Here is a 23,163-nt window from a genome sequence, read left to right on the forward strand (position 1 = left end):
CTCCAACTACTTGGAGGCCACATATATATATATATATACACATATATATATACACATATATATATATATATATATATATATATAAATATATATATATATATATATATATACACATATACATATACTATATATATACACACACACGCGCGCTCACACACACACACATACACACACTTTTGGTTATTTGAATAAAGTTGTTGACTACTACTTTGTATTGTGCATGTGCCACTTGGTTACAAAACCAAACTGTGATCTAAGTTGATAGGGCCAGTCAATTGATGCCATTAACACCTATAATTTGTCTCCTGGCTCAGAGCAGTTTTGGGAGCTTTGGGAGCATACTGTTGTTTACTGCATGTTAAAGTGTCACTGTTCATTCACACCTTTAGTCCCTGTCACATAGACATTGCTCCAGAGGAATCAGAGGTGTAGAAAAACAACAACAGTCCACCTGACGCAACCACTGTTTTCAACATGACAACTCATCATTACATAACAGTTCTTTTAGTCTAAGCAGAGGAAAAACATCACTTCTAAGGCATAAAGATTGTTATGCCTTGTACACACTCAAAGGCCTTCTTGATCAAATATATTCAAATCTCCACAAAAGCCCTCAGAGCATACATGTAGACTTCTAAACCCTTACTGTGGGGTTAGAGTTTGCACTGGCAATAGGCCTTCAGAAATATTATTTCCACTTTATCTTATATAAACAGCATTTGCTATTACATTTTAATTATATTACCTTGTTAACAAAGCATACTGTAAGCAGTAAATAATAATATAATAATATTAATAATAACTTTTTGGCAGAGATTGATTGCACAGGCTCCTTATTAAAAATAATATACTACAACAACTGTCTTCTACCGTAATAGATCCTCAAAGTCACTTCATAATGAATTTTCAATTAGATTAATTAAAAATATTGTCCTTTTGAATATCACCAAACAAACAACAAACATACTAACATTCATACAGTCAAATTGGTAACTGGCTTAGGTAGGCCTACTTGTTGTGGAAATGAATCAAGTAGACCGAGAGTTGAAAAGGAAAGTAGGAGACTCTGGGTGTCTAATGCAGGAGAAGTTTATTTAGCATTAGTACAGGACCCGGCGAAACTTGTAAGGAATTGTCAACGAAGCAACAAGGTATCTTTGGTTCCCATCACATGCGGACAAAGTCAGTATCATCCTCATCCCTCATCATCCAGGCGTGGTCCAACTAGAAAAACCTTCAGCGTTACAGTCATCTGGACATGTTTTTAAAATCAAGACGTGTTGACCTAGATCCGAAAATAATTTTCAGTTTGATGGAGCTGGTCTGCTAGACTTTATACTGCTCTGAGAATTATAAAGCAAAATATACATATCATTCTGATTATGACTTAAATCACAATTATTATAATGGTGTAGTAGGCATTTGAGTCGAGGTTAAATTTGTGTCATTGTCTGTCCTATAAATGAAATACTTTTTTTTTGTCCCTTAAGCTTCATTTGACAGGACAGTGCAGTGTGAAATGGGGATGAGACCAGGCAAAGACACGCAGCATCAAATAGTCAAAGCCAAATTCAAACTCACAACACTATGGCCTGTTTACATGGAAGGCATGTGTGCTTATAAAATACTTTCTGAATATGTGTAATCCATTGGTTTAAGATGTGATACTGTGTTTTCAAATGGTTAGATAAATTCCACCAAAAATAATACATGTACAACAATCAGTATTAGAAACCAAACAATCCCATGAGGGATCATGACTCATAAGTGAGCCTGAATAGCAGAGGGCTGTATACGGTCCGTAAAGCGGATTATCGATACATTCTTGCAAAGCCTAGCTTCTCATTTCTAACCACACCAGAGCCTCTTGGGAGACATGGTCTTTTAGGTTAGTCTGGCACTGGCACAGTTCAATTGCTTGTTCCCAAATATAAAAAAGACAATGTAAATATAAAATATTTGTTAGTTTTCAAGAGAAATTTTAAAAAAGTCTCATGAAACACTAGCCTCTAGCCTCTAGAGATAGTTATATTTCTAGCCACAGGCTAGAGTCTAGCCTGTGGCTCTGCTGGTGTCACGGCTTTTGATGGCCCCGTTCTCTTCTCATTTCCTGAGTAATCAACTGCATTTTGGGTGTTGCAAAAATAAATTAAATTGAATTGCAACATCATTTAAAATGTTTGCACCCTTATTAGAGGCAGGTTAAACTGTGACACTTTATAGACAAGTATTGTCTTTGCGCCCCTTTAAACATGTATTGCACCCTCAGCCGTCCCTGAGCAAAATGTTCAAGAGAAACAGGATAGGCATTTTGATGGTTTAGGGCAGGGGTGTCAAACTCATTTGGGTCGCGGGCCGAACATAACGTAAAACATAAAACAATTTTTATGTCAAACAGCCTACGCTGTTTTGAAGCAATTACTGGATCGATTAAAAAAATTACTAAACGTTTGTTCTCATAAACTGAAATGTATTTAGAAAAACAAGTGTAATTTCACCAACACTGTGCTTCAGTTTATGTGCATTACAACTTCAGAGTTGATCTACAGTTCTACACAGAGATAAACATTTGACTTTATAACAAAATAAACTTCTCAAGATCCAAAAAAACTTTTAAATGTACTAACTTACATTTCCACGTCTGTGTAGTTATCTGTACACCTGAACTGACACACCAATAAACTTCTGCTCAAAAGTGCTTAAAGTGCACTTCTCCCTCGGCAGCTCACACAGCAGTGCAGCAGAGCCCCGTGGGGGAGGGGCGGCCACTGGCAGCATTGTGGGACGCGTAGTTTTAGCGATAAAAACGGTTACGGATGTAACTACGGTTCTATGAATCGATTAAAAAAAATAACAAAAATAAATGTAAATATAAATTTGAAATGTTCGGCGGGCCAGATTAAAACGTCTGGCGGGCCAGATTTGACACCTATGGTTTAGGGTTTTTTATTCTATTTAGTGTTTTTTTTAGGGGTTTTATGTATAATTGGGTTTTAAATCATTTGTGGGCTTTGGTTTGGGTTTGGAGAGTTTAGGACAGGGGTGTCCGGCCCCCCACACGTTTTAATCCAGCCCGTAAAACATTTCAAATGTATATTTATTAGTAGATATATAGCATTTTCATTGCTAGACCTACGATCCTTTGCAGCAGCCCTCCTTTGCGCTACTCAGTGCTGCTGAAGCAAGTGCAGAGGGCTGAGAAGTGTCGACGCACTAAACTAGACTTAAGCAGAGGTTTGAGCGAGGAAAGAGAAGTGTGGTTTTGGGAAACACGTGGAAGAAAGAAAGGGAAAAAAGGCGTGCATTGTGAGTGCAAATGAGTGCATCGTGTCCACACTATGAACTATGAACACAAACACAATGCACTCATTTGATTCACTGCCTGAATAATTTGTCACCGAAATAAACTTAAACTATAAATATAGTGAGCTCATATTGAGTTTGTGCAGCAACAGCCAACAGGTCTGTGAGATCAACATTTAAAATCAGAATCAAATCTCAAGTCCCTGTTCCTGTTCCTGCTGCTGATGCATGCATATGAACTCATCTGCTGCAGAATTGTGCAACAGTGTCCACAAATAACTATTACTAGGCTATATAAAGCTATTCATTTCCTATATTTTTAATTGAGGTTTTTTTTTTACGTTATGTTTGGCCTGCGTCCCAAAATGAGTTCGACATGCCTGGTTTAGGAGAATTTATAAACACTATGAGTAATTGTGCTGTCCCTGTTTATCCAGGCAAACCTGATACATTTCATGTTAATATTTTGCAAAAAGTATAAAGCTGCTTTGGTTTTGTTGTTTTTTTTCCTCACTGCACTCCAAACCACTCATGGCTAACCTATATCACAGTGCTACATGATTAAGTAAAAGAGAACACAGATGGTTGAAACAATAATCTCAAAAAGAGACGTCCATAATATGCAATACTACTATTGCTTTAGTCTTCCAATATTAACATCGTATTATGGGACAAATGGTTTATTTTTGTAAAAATACATCACCATCTGTCGTTCTGTGACCTCCACAATTCCCTATGGACCTGTGTGTTTTTTGAAGAACTCATTTAGTTAACACAGGTGACGTCAGCGTGGTATGTAGGCTTTAATATAAGCCCCTGTTTGGTGGCTAGTTTCCTCCAGAGCACCGAAGCTCTGCCGCTTCTCTGTCTCACCATGACGGACGTCCAGGACAGAGAGGTTTTCTGCTACCCTCATCTGAACTCCTCGTGCAGGAAGCCCACTCACCCTCGTGTGGAGGCCATGCTCATATATGTGCTGCTGTCCCTTATCTCTGTGATCACTGTGGCTCTCAACCTGCTGGTCGTCATCTCCATTTCTCATTTCAGGTTAATCCCAGGGTCTGTCGTGAATGTAAAGTATAAACTGCTTCTATTTAAAGTTAGTTGATTCAAACAGGGAAGTACAAACGTGTCACTTATTGTCTCACTTGCAGAAATGTATGATGACGTATGTAAATGTATGTATGATGTAAACATTTTTTTCATGACAGCTTCACAAATCCCAACCCTTCCACTGTTTGTTCACTATTAAATGTCTACAGGATGGGTGGATATGCTTGAAACATAACAATGTGACAATCATCAGTACGTTGTTTGTGTGTGTGTGAGTGTGTGTGTGTGTGTGTGTGTGTGTGTGTATGTGTATGTGTGTGTGGCTGCATTTAATGGTTCAAGGGTTTCAACCTGGTGTTTATCTGATATTGGCTCTGCGTTAACTTTTTAAAGCAGTTTTATGGCACTTTCTCTTTCATCTATGTTTATTTAGTTGTTAAGGGAGATGCTTGTGAAAATCATGTGATTTATATTTATATTCCTATATTATTATAAGTACAAATATGAATTGTGACTTCATTCAACGTGAAGAATCAAGATGAAGTATTATTTAATTCGATAGTCGAAAAAATAAACTTAGATGAAAAGTATTTTTTTTATCTGGCTATTTATGTCATATTAACTTTGTTATCATTTAAAAAGTTTGATTTCATAAAGCTGGTCACCAATTTGAGAAATAATAATAATAATGTGTTAGTCTTAATCTAAATCTTAAATTTAGTTTATTTGGTCATGATCTCTCAATAATCGTTAAAAAAATGTTTCTTCTCACAATAACTAAATTTAAATATCACGACATCCCTAATTATAGTATATCTAGAACTATCATTTGAGTTGTTGCTTTTTGATGCCTTAAACTGAACATTAGGCAACTTTAATTTAACTTTTTTGTTTTTTTGTTTTTCTCTGCAGGCAGCTCCACACCCGCACCAACTTCTTCCTCCTCTCGCTGGCCATCTCTGATCTCTTAGTGGGTCTAGTCTTGATGCCTGTGGAGATCTTTTACATTGAGAGTTGCTGGAATCTCGGCGACATCATGTGCAGTGTGTACTACCTGATTGATTATGTCATCACCTCTGCCTCCGTAGCGAACATGGTCCTGATATCTCTTGATCGCTACATTGCCATATGTGACCCTCTAAACTACCACACCAAAGTGACCATAAACAGAGCAAAGTTGAGCATTTTACTGTGTTGGTTTTTATCCATTGTTTACAGAATGGTGATAATGCACGATCAGTTAGCACATCCCGGTATGTCAAACTCTTGTGCTGGAGAATGTGTGGTTATCATCAATTACATATCTGGGGCAATTGACCTCATATGCACTTTTATCATTCCTATCCTTGTCATCATTGCTTTATATTTGAGGGTTTTTGTAGTAGCCGTGTCGCAAGCACGTGCACTGCGTTCCCAGATTTCATCTGTAAATATGCCACAGATTGGAAATGTGACAGTAAAGAAAAAAGAGCTCAAAGCGGCTAGAACTTTGGGTATAGTTGTACTTGTTTTTTTATGTTGTTTTTGTCCCTATTACGTTCCTAGTCTGGTGGGTGAGGAAACGGCAGTGGATGCTGCCTCAGTTGACATTGAGATTTGGTTGGCTCATTTTAACTCATGTCTCAACCCTGTCATTTACGCCTTTTTCTATCCGTGGTTTAGAAAGTCAATCAAACTCATTCTGACAATGCAGATACTCAGGCCTGGGTCTAAAGACTGGACCATAGCTGGCAATATCTGAGGTTTTACTGATATGTTCTGTATAAATGTCCATCAGTAAATTTGTAATGAATGTCATTTTTTGTATGTATATATGTTTTTAATATTTAAATTCATATTAATATCATTGTATTGTGAATATTTTGTCTTGTTTTGATTAAGAAATTGAATCACATATATAGTGATGATCAAAATATAGGTGTATTCAAGGTAAAAACAATTGATGAGTAAGCAAGTGATGATAACGAACATAGCTGACAAAACTGTGTATAGAATATGTCATCTGCAGCGCACATGATTTTCTTATTCTTCTGTGGTAAATATGTATCATAGTTAAAAGTTACAGTTAGTACAGCTTCTAAAAAAAATCCCTCTATGCTAAGTTTTCTGACGGTTTAAACATTCATTTAAAACAGCGTAATGTAGATGAATATATAGTCAAATATCTTTATTTTTCAAATCACCACAACTACACAGCTCTTGAAGATTTGTTTCAACAACAACAACAAAATTAAGGAGTTTTTGGCCTGTAGGCTTTATTAGACAAGACAGTTTTATAAGGATTTGAGAGGGGAGGACATGCAGCAAATTGTCGAAGCCGGCATTTAAACTCACAACGCAGCAGCTGACTACACATGGAATCTGGCATATGTGCTGCCACCTTAACCACTCAACGCCGGAACAACACTAAAAGTAACTTTATGAAGTTAACTTGTTTGTGGATATATAAAAATAAGTCAAAATTACATATTCTTTTTTGGTCTTTGGTTACAGTATGGTTGCTTGGTAAAAGTTATAGAATTTCATCTTTGTATACACAGGAAGTCACAAAAACTGTAAAAGTAAAGTCTCCTTTTTAATTTTGCTAGACTTGACGGCCACATTTGATACGGTCGATCACTCAATTTTGCTACACAGATTAACATTATTTTGGTTTTTCATCCTCTGTTTTAAGTTGGGTTAGATCTTACCTTAATGATAGAAAATACTTTGTGTCAATTGGTGAATGCAGTTCAGCCAAATTTCAAACAATGTAGGGAGTTCCCCAAGGTTCAATCCTTTTATTTAATCTATATATTACACCGTTAACCAAACTGTTACAGAACTACAATATTTCACGACACACAAATATATGTCACTCCAGGAGATGATGGCAGTCTTGAATCATGCCTGTGGATGTGTAATAATTTTCTTATGTTAAATGAGGACAAAAACTGTGTGTGAAAAGCTCAATACTCTGTCCTTCACATGCAAGGACAAAGTGAAGAGTCTTGGGGTCACTCTAGTCTAGACTGTAACTTGAGTTTTAATAACCATATTAAAAGTATCAGCAGGGCGGCGTTTTATCACTTAAATACATGTCGCGCCTCAGTGACTGTAAGATTTAAAAAAAAAGATCGAGTAGACTGGACTATTGTAATGGCCTGTTCACAGGTCTCACAAAGTCCTCAATCTGGCAGCTACAACTCATACAAAATGCCGCTGCTAGGGTTGTCACTAAAACAAAAAGAAGACAGCCCATTAACCCAGTATTACAAATGTTGCACCCCTCCTTGAACTGACACCTTAACGTGATGGAGGGGTTTGAGCGCCTAAATGATTCCAGGAGCTATGTTGTCGGGGGCTTTAAGCCCGTGTTAGGGTCTCCCAAGGCAAACAGGTCCTAGGTGACGGGCCAGAAAAAGAGTGGTTCAGAAGCCCCTTATGACGAGCATAAGATCAAGGCCAGTTACGTCGCCCGGATTGGCGTTACCGGGGCCCCATCCTGGAGCCAGGCCTGGGGTGGGTGCTCGACGGCGACGTGGGGCCGTACTCCCGTGGGCCCACCACCTGCAGGAGGATCTGTAGAGGGGCGGTGCAGTGTGATCTGGGCGGCAGTCGATGACAGAGGCCTCGACGACCAGATCTCCGGACACAGGGAATCACTCCCACGACATGGGACGTCACATCGCTGGAGGGGGAAAGAGCCTGAGCTTGTGCGGGAGGTTGAGCGGTATCGACTGGATATAGTTGGCCTCACCTCCACGCACAGTTTGGGCTCTGAAGTTGCCCGCGGGGAGAGGCGGCGGGCTGGTGCGGACTTGCTTATAGCCCCTCAACTCAGCTGCTACGTGTTGGAGACAGGTTTCTCTCTCTTGTGTCGTACCCGGCCGGTCAATCTACGTTCCTACCCTCACCTATGGTCATGTGCTTTGGGTATTGACCGAAAGGACAAGATCGCGGATACAAGCGGTCGAAATGAGTTTCCTCTGCCGGGTGGCTGGGCGCTCCCTTAGATATAGGGTGAGGAGCTCAGTCACACGGGAGGAGCTCGAAGTAGAGCTGTTGCTCCTCGTCGTGAGGAGCCAGCTGAGGTGGCTTGGGCATCTGTTACGGATGCCTCCTGGGCACGTTTCGGGCATGTCCCACCAGGAAGAGGCCCCGTGGAAGACCCAGGACACGCTGGAGGGACTATGTCTCTCGGCTGGCCTGGGAACGCCTTGGGATCGCCTCGGGATAGGAGTTGGGTGAAGTGTCTGGGGAGAGGGAAGTCTGGGAGTCCCTGCTTAGACTGCTGCCCCCGTAACCTGGCCCCAGATAAGCGGAAGAAGATGGATGGATGGACAAATGTTGCACTGGCTTTCAGTCCCTTACAGAATTTACATCAAAATTCTCTTATTGGTCCACAAATCACTAAATGGTAGAAGTATAAATATATAAAAAATATCTGGCCGACCTGCTGACTCCTTACAAGCCCCGAAGAGCCCAGAGATTAGCTGGTTCTGGTCTCTTGGTGGTCCCTAAAGTTTAAACCAAACATGGTGAAGCCCCTTTTTCTTTTTATGCTTCCAAGATGTGAAACTTCCTGCCAGAAGTCTAAATCAAAAATTCATATTTTTAGCATTGCCTATATCTAATGTATTAATAATTATTAGTAGTATGTATTAATTGATTTTAAAGTACTCTTTGTATTTACTGCATATGTGTAAATTCTATGAATTTTCAATTCTATGTAAAGCACTTTGAGTTGTCTGTGTGCTTGAAAAGTGCTCTACAAATGAAATTGACCTGACTTTATTCTTATGTTTGGTATGCCAATGGTGCCGGAGTAATAGTACCGATTTATTAATTCATGTAAATACCAGTGACTCATACTGGCACGAATACGCTTGGGTTAATTACCCATCTAAAATATGTGCTCTATACCGGGATCTAAAGGACTATAGAGCGCATCATGGTCAGGAGTAGCACTTTTGTAGCACAGACCTCCACAATTACTGAATATGACGTACAGTGTTTTTGTCCTTTGAGAGTAGTTGGATGTATACCATAACACTATAAATAGCCTTCCCTATGTGATACCTTGTCTCATTTGTCTGAAGAATATCAGACGATGGAAACACTAAATGATGCTGAGCTGTGTTTTCCAACATTGAACAAATCTTGCAGAAGAACTCCACAACCAGAGCTGGAAACCACAATCATCTACATCCTGTTGTCTGTCATCATTGTCATGACTGTGGTCCTCAACCTGCTGGTCATCATCTCTATCACCCATTTCAGGCAGAAATAATTGTGGATTTTTTAAGTATTTTATGATTGGATGTTCTGCTTTTATTTATGAATATATAGTTTTTTTTTTCAACATACATTTTTTGTTATTTTATCTTTAACAATAATCTTATCCTGGTTTTTGCAATAATTCCAAGCTAAACCTAGCAATAAATGTCTTGGTTGAGGTTCAAGTGAGTGTGAAATGTGAACAGACTGTAGGATAGAATACAAAAAGAAATATCACACAGACACTTTATGAAAAAGGTTTAGAGTTTATTTTGTACACAAACAATGTACTTATACAACTAAATACTAAATCAACTATTTAATACTATGTTGTAATTCATATATTTCTCAACTCTACTTTCAACCATTAATTGTTGCTCATTTCTTTCACTTTCCAGGCAGCTCCACACCTGTACCAATTTCCTTCTCCTCTCTCTGGCCGTGGCTGACTTCATCGGCTTACTCCCGATGCCTTTACAGAGCTTCTATTACAGGGGCTGCTGGCTCCTGGGTAACATCCCTTGTGCTGTTTATTTTATAAGCGGATACTTTTTGGCCGGTGTCTCATGTTTGAACATGACTCTTATATCATTCGATCGCTACACAGCCATTTGTGGACCCATGCAGTATCACACTAGAGTCACAATCCCACGTGTTCAAGCCTGCATTTGTCTCTGCTGGTTTTCTTGTTTTGTTCATATCAGTTGGGTAATGAGGGATTTTGTCAAACATCTGGACATCTAACACATGTGTTGGGCAGTGTGTGCTTGTACTTGTACACCCAGTAGAAGGGATTGTCGACATACTTTTTTTTTTTGGCAGTCCCTTTCACAGTCATCACGGTGCTGTATTTGAGAGTATTTACTGTAGCAGTGTCTCAGGCCCGTGCCATACAGTCTCAAATTACATCTGTAGCTTTGCAAACTTCGGGGGCAAAGGCAAAAAAAATGGAGCTAAAAGCAGCCAAAACATTAGGAGTCCTTGTCATAGTTTTTATCATCTGTTCTTCTTTGACCTGTCTGTTTTCTCCCAAACCTCCGGTTGGTCCTGCAATTGTTCAGAGGAGACACATAAGTGATGGCACAGGTGCACTGTTTATGGAAATGATAAACTTTGAAAATGTCTCATGTTCTAATGTAAATGATTTGTTGAACTCTGTTACATCTAGTGTTTTGAATGTTCTGGACACCATCGCCCCTATAAAGGCTAAAATGGTTAAAAATAAGCAGAAGGCGCCGTGGAGAAATGATGATTCGGTCAGGGCACAGAAAAGGGAGTGCCGCAGGGCCGAACGGAAATGGCGCAAGTCAAAGCTCCAGGTTCAAAAAGAGATTTACAAAGAAAAGCTGAACATGTACAACCTAATTTTATGTAGAACTAGGGAAAGATATTTTTCTGAAATAATTGGAAGCTGCAGTAACAACTCGCGTGTCCTGTTTGCCACAGTAAACAGATTAACAAACCCTCCAGCTCAGCTGCCGTTAGAACTCATTTCCACATCCAAGTGTAATGAGTTTGCATTATTCTTTAATGACAAAGTTCAGGGCATTAAAAATGCTATAAATCCGACAATGCAAAAAATTACCCTAAAACCACCAAGACACTTAGAGCTAACTCACTTTGCACCAGTAACTGATAAAACTGTCCATGAGATCATCACCAGTCTGAGTTCATCTACATGCTGCCTTGATGTGTTAACCACCAAATTTCTAAAGTCTGTGCTGAACAGTTTGTTAGCACCAGTCACTCACATAGTTAACATGTCGCTTCAATCTGGAACATTCCCAATGTCTTTGAAAACTGCGGTCATAAAGCCTCTCCTAAAGAAGAGCAGTCTTGATGCCGCAGTACTGAGTCATTACCGGCCCATCTCTACTCTACCATTTTGGGCCAAAGTCCTTGAAAAGGTTGTTTACCAACAGCTCAGATTTCCTCTTAATAAACAACTCATTTGATGTTTTTCAGTCAGGTTTTAGACCTCATCACAGCACTGAGACTGCTCTTGTCAAGGTGACAAATGACATCTGCCTGAACACTGACACGGGCAAAGCCTCAGTCTTAATTCTGTTAGATCTGAGTGCTGCTTTTGACACTGTCGATCATGGGATCCTCTTACAGAGACTAGAGGACTGGGTGGGCATCACTGGCACTGCCCTAAACTGGTTAAGGTCCTATCTGGAAGACAGGAAGTACTTTGTTGAAATTGGTAGCTGTATCTCAGACCACATGACCCTGACCTGTGGAGTGCCCCAAGGGTCAGTCCTGGGTCCCCTTCTGTTCAACCTCTACATGGTGCCGTTGGGTCAGTTGATACGCAGTGAAAATGTGTCCTATCACAATTATGCAGACGACACTCAGATCTATGTTTCACTATCGGCAGGTGACTATGGACCAGTAGATTCACTCTGTCACTGCATCCAACAGATCAGTGTGTGGATGCACAACAACTTTCTCCAGCTGAACTCAGACAAGACTGAAATAATCGTTTTTGGCCCACAGAAACAAAGAGAAAGTGTTAGCGGTCACCTCCAGAGTCTCGCTCTAAAACCTACAAACCAAATTAGAAATCTGGGGGTAATAATGGACTCAGACTTGAACTTTAATAGCCACGTCAAATCAATAACATCAGCAGCTTTTTACTATCTAAAAAACATTGCCAAAATCAAAAATATACTGTCAAAACCAGATTTAGAGAGACTTATCCACGCGTTTGTCTCCAGTAGATTAGACTACTGTAACGGCCTGCTCACTGGTCTCTCCAAACGAGCTGTAAAACAGCTGCAGTACATCCAGAACGCTGCTGCTCGGGTCCTGACCAGAACCAGGAAGTATGAGCACGTTAGTCCTGTTCTCAGGTCTCTGCACTGGCTCCCTGTGGCTCAGAGAATAGACTTTAAAGCAGCTCTGCTTGTGTACAAGTCTCTCCATGGCCTAGCACCAAAGTACATCTTGGATATGTTAGTGCCATATGAACCATCTCGGACTCTGAGGACCTCAGGGACCGGCCTCCTGCTGGTGCCCAGAGTCAGGACAAAACATGAGGAATCTGCGTTTCAGTTTTATGCAGCTAAAATCTGGAACAGTCTTCCTGAAGATGTGAGACAGGCTTCTACTCTGACAACGTTCAAATCTAAGCTAAAAACAGTTTTGTTTAGCTGCGCATATGACTGAAAGGATTTTTTCTTTGCACTCTCTTTTGTTTGTGATTTTATTAGTTTAGAAAATCAGTTGGATTGATAATTTTTAATTTAGTTAATTTGATTGTATTTCTGTAATTTCTTTGTGATTTCAATGCATTTTTCCTGCTGTGTGAAGCACTTTGAATTGCCTTGTGTATGAAATGTGCTCTACAAATAAACTTGCCTTGCCTTGCCTTGCCTTCTCCGTATTATACATTTACTCTCACAGCTGAAAACGGTAGAATAGACCCCTTATCTGGAAGTGTAGAGGTTTGGCTCATTTTTTTCAACTCCTGCATGAACCCTATCATCTATGCAATGTGTTACCCGTGATATAGAAGGTCTATAAAACATATAACACTTCAGATTTTAAAACCCGGCTCCAGAGATAAACATTCTGTTAGAACTGTAAATATGTTTTTATGAACTTGAATTATGTTTTTTTATTTGCATGTAAAACAAAAAAAACCTGAATAGACAAAAATCAAGGCCAGTTTCATTGTACCAGGCCTGGGGTATCTTTCCCCCCGGGGCCCAGCCGAGTGCAGCCTCCCATGGACACACATCTCCGGAAACAGAAACTGACTCTGAGGACATGGAATGTCACCTCAGCTTGTGCGGGAGGTTGAGTGGTACCGACTAAACTCCACGCACAATTCGGGCTTTGGAACCCATCTCCTCGAGAGGGGCTGACAAGGCACTTCTCTGGTGTTGCCCGCGGGGAGAGGCGGCAGGTTGGTGTGTGCTCGCTTACAGTCTCACAGCTGAGCGGCCACGTGTTGGCGTTCACCTCAGTAAACGAGAGGGACAGTTCTCTCACTGTTGACCTACGGGCCTAACAGCAGTGCAGAGTACCCGACCTTCCTGGAGTCCCAGGGAGGGGTACTGGACAGTGCCCCGACCGGGGACTTCATTGTTCTACTGGGGATCTTCAACACCCACATGGGCAATGACAGTGACACTTGGAGAGCAGTGATCGGCAAGAACAGCCTCCCCAATCTGAACCCGAGCGGTGTTCAATTATTAGACTTCTGTGCTAGACACGGATTGTCCATGACGACCCATCGTGAAGAACCCCAATATTTTTTTTATTTTTTATAATAAAGTAATTTTTATTCTTAGGCCACCCCAAATAAATTGTCTGTTTGCTGTAACCCGAGTCAACATTTTTTTAGTGGGTCGGACGGTAGTCAAATTTTTATTTATTTTTTACTTTGAAGGCAAAAAAAGAGATACAATTTTGTCATTTTTTGAGTCGGAGTGACCACCAGGGGTCAGGCTGCAACAGTTAATGACGGAAAACGTCTATCAACCCCGATCGGGAGACTAAATCTCACAATTTTAAAAAGGTGGTATGGACGATTTTTTCAGCATATTTTTTTATCATATATCCTCGTGGCGTGGATAAATCATTTGTCCTGCCACGTATCAATCATAAAACGCACCTATCACTCACCTGCAGCCGCGTGCGGTTCGTGCCCACGTTTCCGCGTGCCTAAGCGCATGGATCTATCATAATATAGTTCCCTCAGTGTACGGGGCAAAATGAAGACGGAGAAAGACAGTTCGAGCTGATGCAGAAGTGGACAGAAATCTACGGGAGACGAGAGATGCGATGCGCTCCGTTGCGCAAATAAACAAACGCATGTGTGTGTTGTATCAGTCCGCACGGGGCAGTGCGCAAGCGCACTTCCGCCTGCGTTCTCAAATCGCCGAAAAATCGTCCATTGCGCCTTTAAGACATTTCAAATCGACCTTTTGTACGCCGCTATCCTTTATTTTAGTAGCGAAGGCGAGCGGGGGGAACCTGCGGGAGACATGGGCGCCGCCATGTTTGTTGTGATGACGCTGCTGGACGTGTGTCAATCCCAGAATGCATTGCGTAAAACACCTTGACAGAGCCTGGCATGTCCTATGGACACTTGAGTGGCGCCGACAGAGGCAAACCAACTTGTTAAAGGCAATCTGTCGTCATCAACCTGCGGTCTGTTTCATTACAGACGTATGTGGGGTACTCACTATGCAGACGCACATGCGTAGCACAGTGCATTATATTTGCAATAAGGATGAAGGATAGGATAGCAAGCGTGATAAAAATAGACACGGGAGTTTAGGGAAGTCCGGTCGGTGAGTCGGCGAAATAATTGAAAAATAATAGAATGACGTTTTTCCAACAAAATGCTGATGACAAAAATTCAGTCGGCTAGTTGCACACTGGGTCGGTCGGGTTACGGCAAACAGACATATTATTTTGTTTAGCCTTAAGTTTAAATAAATAAGGACAGCTAATAGAGTCAAAAGATGTGTCCAAACTACTTACTACAGTTCTGTTTTGTATATCTGTCATTATGTGTAAAGATCATCTTATCTTATTTTTAGTTTGTCTATCTATTAATAAATCCTGCCTGATCAGGTCATTGTGGATTAAATGGGTCTATTCACCTTTTTCCGGAATCCCGTCTGGGTGCCGCCAAACGACGTAATCCTTCTTCCAGTTGTATTAGTCAACATAGGGCTGCTGACATTTAGAGAAAATATTCGCATTCTTTACTTGTTGGTCACATGAACATTGAATATTTACACTATAATTCCATCTACTTTATTGCATATATGGCGGAATTCCCATTGGACCGGAAGTGCGATTACATCGATCACATGGGAAAAGAAGGAAAGTGGGAGGGGTGGAATAAGGTAAATATGAGGCACATTCAAGTCGGTCCTTCCCCTCTTCCGGTATTAGTGATTGTCAGGTGTCACAAAACTGCATGCAAGAACCCAATAGCACGACACAGGAAACAGTTCAGGCGTAGAAATAGGGTTTCAGTTACCAGCAGAGGTCAAACAAGGTAGTGGCTCGCATAGCAAACAAATCCAGTAGGCGCAGGCAAAAGAGAAGGTCCAAAGTCCAAAAGGGCAGGTCAATACACGAACAGGCAGGATCAGAATCAGAATAACAGGTTGCTGGATAGCTAGGAAACACACTAGACAATCTGGCAAAGAACTGAGGGAAATGGCCCGGTACATAGACTGAGGTGGGGCAGGTCAGGTGAATGTAATCAGCAATTAATGCAGAGCAGGAGCGAGTGGCAGAGTCTGCTCTCTGATTGGCTGGCTGATGCTGAAAACTCCAAGCTGATTGGTTGTTGTGACAGCGATATTAGTATTTCGAATACTGTTAAGCTCCTAATTTTAGATTTTGTTCCTTGGTCACTGGAAAATTTAGGGTGTATAAAATAGAATGAATTGTGTGATGTCACTTCCGGGTGAATGTATCGCATTTTCAGAGTTGTTTGTTCGCTACATTCTCATCGTTAATCCACGAATTATACACACTATTTTATCCTCATATACAAAACAGTGAAAGTTTGATAGCTCCACAAACAATCCGGAGCCTCATACAGCTCACTTTGTTCAGTATTTCGTGGATTAAAAACCCCCCTCGCTCTCTAGCTTCAGCCCTAGCATAGTCATATGTCGAGTCATATGTTGAGTCAGAACCCTGGCTCTTTCTCTGACGACAAGTGCGTTAAGTGCAGTTTAGTGGTAGCTTTTGAGGCCAGGGTTATGGAGTTAGAAACGCGGATCCGCTGTTTAGAGGAGCTAAAGTCTAGTTATAGCCAGGTTGTAGCATCAGGTTTACCGGACAGCTTTACAGGGTGTAGCATTTGCATTATCAGTGCTAGCGAGGCCAAGACTAGCCCCTCAGCGCCTCCCGTGCAGCCAGGACTAGACCAGGAACAAAATAGAGACCAATTTGAGACAGTTCGGAGGGAACGAGGTGTTAAACGCCGAACTGTAGTGCACCGTGAGCTTCCCATCTACAATAGGTTCTCTCCCCTCAGCGATCACATGCCCGCTGAACGGACTCGTGACACTCTTGTAATTAGAAGTACTATAGCGAGAGACGTGAAGCTACAAGCTGCTGCTAGCGTTAGGTGTTATCCAGGGGCCAGAATGGGTGACATCGAAGGAAACCCGAGGCTCTTAAAGCAGAGTAGACAGAGGTTTTGTCGAATCGTGTTTCACGCAGGCGGTAACGACGCCCGGCGGAGACAATCAGAGGTTCTCAAATTACAACTAGGTGTGGTGTGTGAATTGGAAAAGTCGATGTCAGATACCGTAATATTTTCTGGTCCCCTGCCCAATCGGATCAATGCTGAATTGTACAGCCGTCTTTCAGCATTCAACAGTTGGTTTCTAGTTGGTGCCCTCAAAACAACGTAGTCTTTGTTGACAACTGGAGTGCGTTTGGGGAAATCCCGGGCTCATACGCAGGGATGGCATCCATCCGACTTCGGAGGGTACATCCCTATTAGTTCGTAATTTGACCGATAGCCTTAGTCGCCTAAAGTGACCACCCAAGGATGAGCCCCGGGCGCAGAGCAGCAGTGTAAGACGCTCCTCTGTCCCTGAACTCTCGTCCGCTCTGTCACATGTGAAGTGTTCAGATTCAAGGCAGATAGAGACTGTGTGTGTCCCTCGTGTCCCTCATGCAAATAATGCAAATAATGCCAAAAAGTCAAACCTCAGCAAAACTATTTCAGGCGTCAGATCAAATAAATTATGAAAAAAAACTCACAAATGACACAAATAAACAAATAAATAAGCACAAAATGTGGACTGCTAAACATTAGATCAATTTCCTCCAAATCGCTTTTTAGTTAATGAATTAATTAGTGACTACAACATACATCTTCTAGCTCTAACTGAAACTTGGCTTCAACAAGACGATTATGTCAGACTAAATGAGTCCACCCCACCCACCCATGTTAACTTTCAGACCACCAGGAGCACAGGCCGAGGTGGTGGTGTGGCAGTGATCTCACACTCAAGCCTACTTATGAGCCCTACTCATGAGTTTTTCAATTTCCTATAAGTTATCTGTTCTTTTCCTTTGTATCTACCTCTGTATCTACCTGCGTTGCAACAATGAAATTTCCCCATGTGGGACAATAATGGATTATCTTATCTTATCTTAAAATTAACAATGCATTTCACTCATTTGAAAGCCTCATGCTGTCAATCACGTGTCCAAACATGAAAAACCAAAGGAGTTTTGTTCATAGTTATCTACCGACCTCCTGGTCCCTACTCAAAGTTTTTCTGACTTTATATCAAACTTAGTGTTAGTCTAGGATAAAATAGTTATAGCTGGAGCCTTTAATATCCATGTGGACATGTGTGATGACTCTCTCAGTAATGCCCTGTTAAGACAGCATTGGTTTTGCTCAAAATGTAAATAAATCGACTCAGTCACAAGCACACTCTGGATCTCAGTCACAAGCACACTCTGGATCTTGTCCTATCGTATGGAATAGAGATTAGTGACCATTCAGTTTATTCTTAAAGATTATCCAGCCCCACAGAATAAAGTTATAATGAAAAGGACAATATCCGAAAAATCTATCTCAAAGTTCCAAGAAATAATAGAGCCAATATTCAGTGACATGTCATGTGATCCTGCTGAGTACAATTGTAGTCCCAATTTGTCGACTTTACCATGAATTCTCTGAAGTCTGCTCTTGATGTTGCAGCTCCGTTAAAACAGAAGGTCATTAAGCCAAAGCGCACCTCCCATGGCACAACAAAGAACTGCGTTCACATAAACAAAGTTAGAAAATTGGAGAGAGCATTTCGTCGCTCCCACACAGAAGAATCCCTAAAAGCATGGAAAGGTTGCCTGCTGTCCTATAAGCAGGCTCTGCGTGAAGCCCAAACCAGATACTTTTCAAATCTAATAGAAGTCAACAAAAGTAACACTAGATTTCTTTTCAGCACTGTAGCCAGACTAACAAACTGTCACTGCGCAGTAGAGCCCTCAATCCCAGCTACACCAGCTATATACATGTCTGTACCAGTTGCATCTTTCTATGTGTTTTATTTAAACTGTTTTATTTTTAATTTTTTCACTTGTAGGATTAAGATAAAATGAGCAGAGATTTCTGGTGACTTCATCAGATGGAAAAAGGTTTAATGCACATCATCTGCTTTCGCCAAGTTGTTTCCCACATTAAAAACATATAGTTTTAAGTCTGTTCTCTCTACAAGTCATTGTGTATAAATTTAGAAGTTCATTAGGCCCGAGCCGAAGGACGAGAATCGTCCTGGCGAGGGACAAAAGCAGGAAAATTGCAGAAATTGAGTTGTAAACAAGGACGGATATGCTAGTGAGTGGGATAAAAAATTAGAACTATGTGGGTTCTAATTTTAAATTAGAACTCTGAGTTCTAATTTTGAATATGAAAAATATTGAAAAGACGGCTCAGTAGCACCACCTCAAAAATGGATTAACATGGGAGCCCGACGCCAAAAAAAGTTACAATAAAGATATGACGCTTACTCCAAAAATTAGTTCATGGGAGGACATGTAAAAAATAATATTATGACTCCCCCTAAGTCACACAGGAAGTCGGCCATATTGGATCAAACACGGCACTGACAAAAGTGCACCTCATCGTACATTTTGGCCACAAGACACAAAACCCATGAGCAATGTAATGTTGTACATTTGAAGCTGACACACCTTCGGGCATGGTCATCGTGAAAATTTTAAAAAAAATCTGTGTTTCTTAAACACAGATTTCTGTTTTACATGTTTTACATGTTGATTTAACTGTTTCTTCTTTCTTCTTTTTTTATTGTTAATAGAGCGTTTGTGAAGATTTTCACGCTGAACACAATGATATGCTAATATAGTGGTTAGCTAAAAAAAATGGCTCTTTAGCGCCTTCTTTAAAATCTGAAAATGTAAAAAATACAATCTATTTGTCATAGGCAACTGAAAAAATGTATAACGGGTTCATTTCTGACCGGGCACAATGTGACAAAATCATGTGACTCAAGCTCGAGTTTTTATAGTGGAAAGAAATTGCCACTATTTCCACGCCCACAATTCCAAATGTTGCCGTCTACATTTGGAATTGACGGCAACATTTGGAATTGTGGCATGGGAAGCTTGTTTCTCTGGCATGAGATGTCCTTTTTTCTGGCATTAATATATGTTTTGTGCTATCAGACAGGATTAATTACCAAACGACAAACACAAGACAACATAAGACGATCCTTACACATAATCAATCATATACAAAAACAACAAAACAAAGTTGTAAATATTAGTTTTAATTTTAAATCAACAAGTTAATTATACAAAAAATGTTGGGATCTTTACAATGGTCCAACATCAAGAATTAAAATAAATGGTCATCTGACAGGTCCACTGGCCTGGTCTCCCCTCCTATTTGCTTTGTATTTGGAACCATTGGCCCAATTTATTAGACAATCAAATTAAATTCATGGTGTTACAATTGATGGGAGGGAACATAAAATTGCCTCCTATGCAGATGATTTTCTATTGTATATTGTCCAAACCAGACATTTCCATACCTAATGTGATGCATTATCTCCAAGAAATCGGTCCAATATCTGGATGCAAAATGTATTCATAAAAAACAGAACTTATTTAATTCTGGCATCCCCCTCTGACCTTTAAAAAGACCGACCCATTTAAATGGCAAATGGAATTGCTTATATATTTAGGTGTCGTACTTAGAGACCTACCAAGAGCTCTGGAGGAAGATTACACCCCTCTCTTTTTATTACTATTACAAAGATTTGGAAAAATGGATTGAAACTATAAAAATGAATGTTTTGACCATATTTCTATATCTGTTCTAGACTCTTCCGCTTTCCATCCCAAACCGGCTGTTTGATGAGTGGAATAAAGCAATCTCGAGATTTTTATGACAAGGAAAAAAAACCTGTATCTGATTCAAAACTTTACAACTATTAAAAGAAAAAGGAGGCTGGGGTTTACCTTCTTTGAAACATTACTTGTGACCCAGAATATGTAGCTCAATAATTTGTTGGATGTCGACCTTGTTATTTATATCTGATCGCGCTCTGGTTTTGCTTCACCTTCACTGTTTTTGTTTTGTATATGTTCTTTAATAATAAAAACAACAACATTCAAATGTAAAAAAAGAAAAGACATGCGTTATGTGATAATGATGGTGTTGTGGATTTGCTGAATGTCTTCTCTCTCCCCATTTCATATTAGGGATAAGGTCTGTTTTCACTTACATCCTGTCTCCACCCTCCAGTTCTGTGCTCACATCTTTGAAATGGTCTAGAATTGCAGACTGGCTTCTCAGAAATGAAATAATAGTCAACAGTGGGGACTGATTGGATGAGGAGTCAGCAACAAAACAATAAATAGAACATGTACCTCCTCCAGACATGAGAGGTTTCAGTGTGTAACCATGGACACATTGGAACTGCAGTTCTGCTTTCCATTCAACAACTCCTGCAAGAAGACCCAACATCCTGAGCCGCAAGCTACACTGATCTACAGCCTCTTGTCCACCATCACCATACTCACTGTTGTGCTCAACCTGTTGGTCATCATCTCCATCTCCCATTTCAGGTAGAAATAACCTTTTCTCTTTATGCATTTCTTATCGATTACCCCAAAAAAAATCTTGCAAAAAGTGTTGATCCAGGTATCGTAAGATAAGTGTCCACATTTTTTTCCAGGCAACTCCACACCTGTACCAACCTCCTCCTCCTCTCTCTGGCCGTCTCAGACTTTCTTGTTGGTTCGATGCAGATGCCCTTTCAGATCTTCCATTACAGAGGCTGCTGGTTCCTAGGTGACATTGCTTGTGTTGTTTATTACTTCTCTGCTTTTCTGGTAGTCAGTGCCTCCGTAGGAAACATGGTGCTCATATCAATAGATCGATATGTGGCAATTTGTGACCCATTATTTTACACCACAAAAGTTACATTAAAGCGTGTAAAAGGCTGTGTTGGTCTGTGTTGGATATTTTCGACTGTTCATGCAAGTTGGATTCTTAGGGAAATGCTTAAAAAACCTGGCATGTATAATTCTTGCATTGGAGAGTGTGTGCTTGCAGTGAACCATGCAGAGGGGATTGTGGACATAGTGGCCACGTTTCTTGTCCCCTTTACAGCAATCACGGTGTTGTATTTGAGAGTTTTTGCTGTGGCAGTGTATCAGGCCCGTGCTATGCGATCTCATGTAAGCAATATAGCTCTGCAACGTTCAGGAGCAATGGCAAAGAAATCTGAACTTAAAGCAGCCAAAACACTGGGAGTGCTCGTTGTAGTCTTTCTTCTATGTTCATGTCCATATTATGCATTTTCAGTCGCAGCTGAAAGTAACCAGTTGGGGGCTTCATTCGGAAATGCAGAGTTGTGGCTCATATATTTAAATTCAAGTCTGAACCCTGTAATCTACACTTTCAGTTACCCGTGGTTTAGGAGATGTATCAAACGTATTGTATCCTTTCAGATTCTGAAGCCTGACTCCAGACAAAGCAACATACTCCAAATTGGTTAAGCATTTTTACCGTATGTGTTAAATGCATGAAATCAAAATGATAACAGCAACAAAAAATCATATCTCATTGAGTTGTTCTTGAGTGCTTCACACTTCAGGTCACGATGAGCTCGTGTTGGGCCAAGATAATATATTCAATCTGATTTGTTTCACCTTGGTGGGGATGGAATGTTTGAATGTATGTTTCAGTTAAAATAATACTCAGTTAATAATAACACTGAACAAATTTGAGATGGATTAGACAAGATTTAGGTCTTTGCTGTTTTTATTAAGAAAAACAAAAGTGAAATGGATATTTAAATGTATTTATTTTGATTCCCTTAGTGCAGTTGGCAAGGTCATGAACTCACTTTGGACAATAAAAAAAATATTTGGTACAAATGATCTTGGCATGACGAGGATAATAATTAAGTTTTGAACAGTTAACATTTTATAAACAAAAATGGTACTTCTGGGGATCTTTTCTATGATCACATTCCGACCCTGTTTGATTTGTCATCTGTGATTTATGGGACGTTTGAGCTTCAGATTAAGACACAAAGAACACAGACATAAGAAGCCATAAAATATTAAGAAAGAAATCACAGGACGTACATCACGACAGTCACAAGTCGACTACTGAGCGCACCAAATTCCCTGCAGCCAAGCGGGGCGTGTCACGAATCATATGAGTCCGATGTGTGTCTTGACCTCCGCCGAACCCCTGGGGTTGACTCACCGAACCCCTGGGGTTCGATCGAACCCAGGTTAAGAACCAGTGCCATTGACCCTTCTAACACGTTTTTAGAGTGGCTGTACACACAGACCGGTATTGATATAAATGCTCTATTCTTTCCATTTTAATGAGGTAGCCAAATAGAACCATTAAAGAACAAATACCATATGTTTTTTAGGGGTATTTTGTATGAAACTATAACATTTACCTATTTGTCATGTTCTCTATTCTGCTATTTTAAATTGAATTTCAAAATTAAATGTCTGTTCTTGGTCTTGGATTTTATCAAATAAATT

General features: G+C 40.4%; 2 protein-coding genes and 2 pseudogenes across 2 annotated transcripts; all 4 read left to right on the plus strand.

The window, feature by feature from the left end:
* The first annotated feature begins 4,177 nt into the window (after window positions 1–4,177).
* Window positions 4,178–6,099, plus strand: LOC140359195 (trace amine-associated receptor 13c-like). Its single transcript, XM_072444062.1, has 2 exons — window positions 4,178–4,350; window positions 5,269–6,099. The coding sequence occupies exons 1-2, from the start codon at window positions 4,178–4,180 to the stop codon at window positions 6,095–6,097; spliced, it is 1,002 nt and encodes a 333-aa protein (XP_072300163.1). The 3' UTR covers window positions 6,098–6,099.
* Window positions 6,100–9,448: 3,349 nt separating this feature from the next.
* On the plus strand, window positions 9,449–15,955 carry LOC140359065 (trace amine-associated receptor 13c-like; annotated as a pseudogene).
* Window positions 15,956–16,278: 323 nt separating this feature from the next.
* Window positions 16,279–17,270, plus strand: LOC140359196 (uncharacterized; annotated as a pseudogene).
* A 3,782-nt stretch (window positions 17,271–21,052) lies between these two features.
* On the plus strand, window positions 21,053–22,217 carry LOC140359067 (trace amine-associated receptor 1-like). Its single transcript, XM_072443941.1, has 2 exons — window positions 21,053–21,216; window positions 21,327–22,217. Exons 1-2 carry the CDS (start codon window positions 21,053–21,055, stop codon window positions 22,150–22,152), a joined length of 990 nt encoding a protein of 329 aa, XP_072300042.1. The 3' UTR covers window positions 22,153–22,217.
* Window positions 22,218–23,163: the final 946 nt, after the last annotated feature.

This window comes from Eucyclogobius newberryi, unplaced genomic scaffold (assembly GCF_026437365.1).
Source record: "Eucyclogobius newberryi isolate DKJ021-1_F unplaced genomic scaffold, fEucNew1.0.hap1 SCAF_14, whole genome shotgun sequence".
Lineage (NCBI taxonomy): Eukaryota > Metazoa > Chordata > Actinopteri > Gobiiformes > Gobiidae > Eucyclogobius > Eucyclogobius newberryi.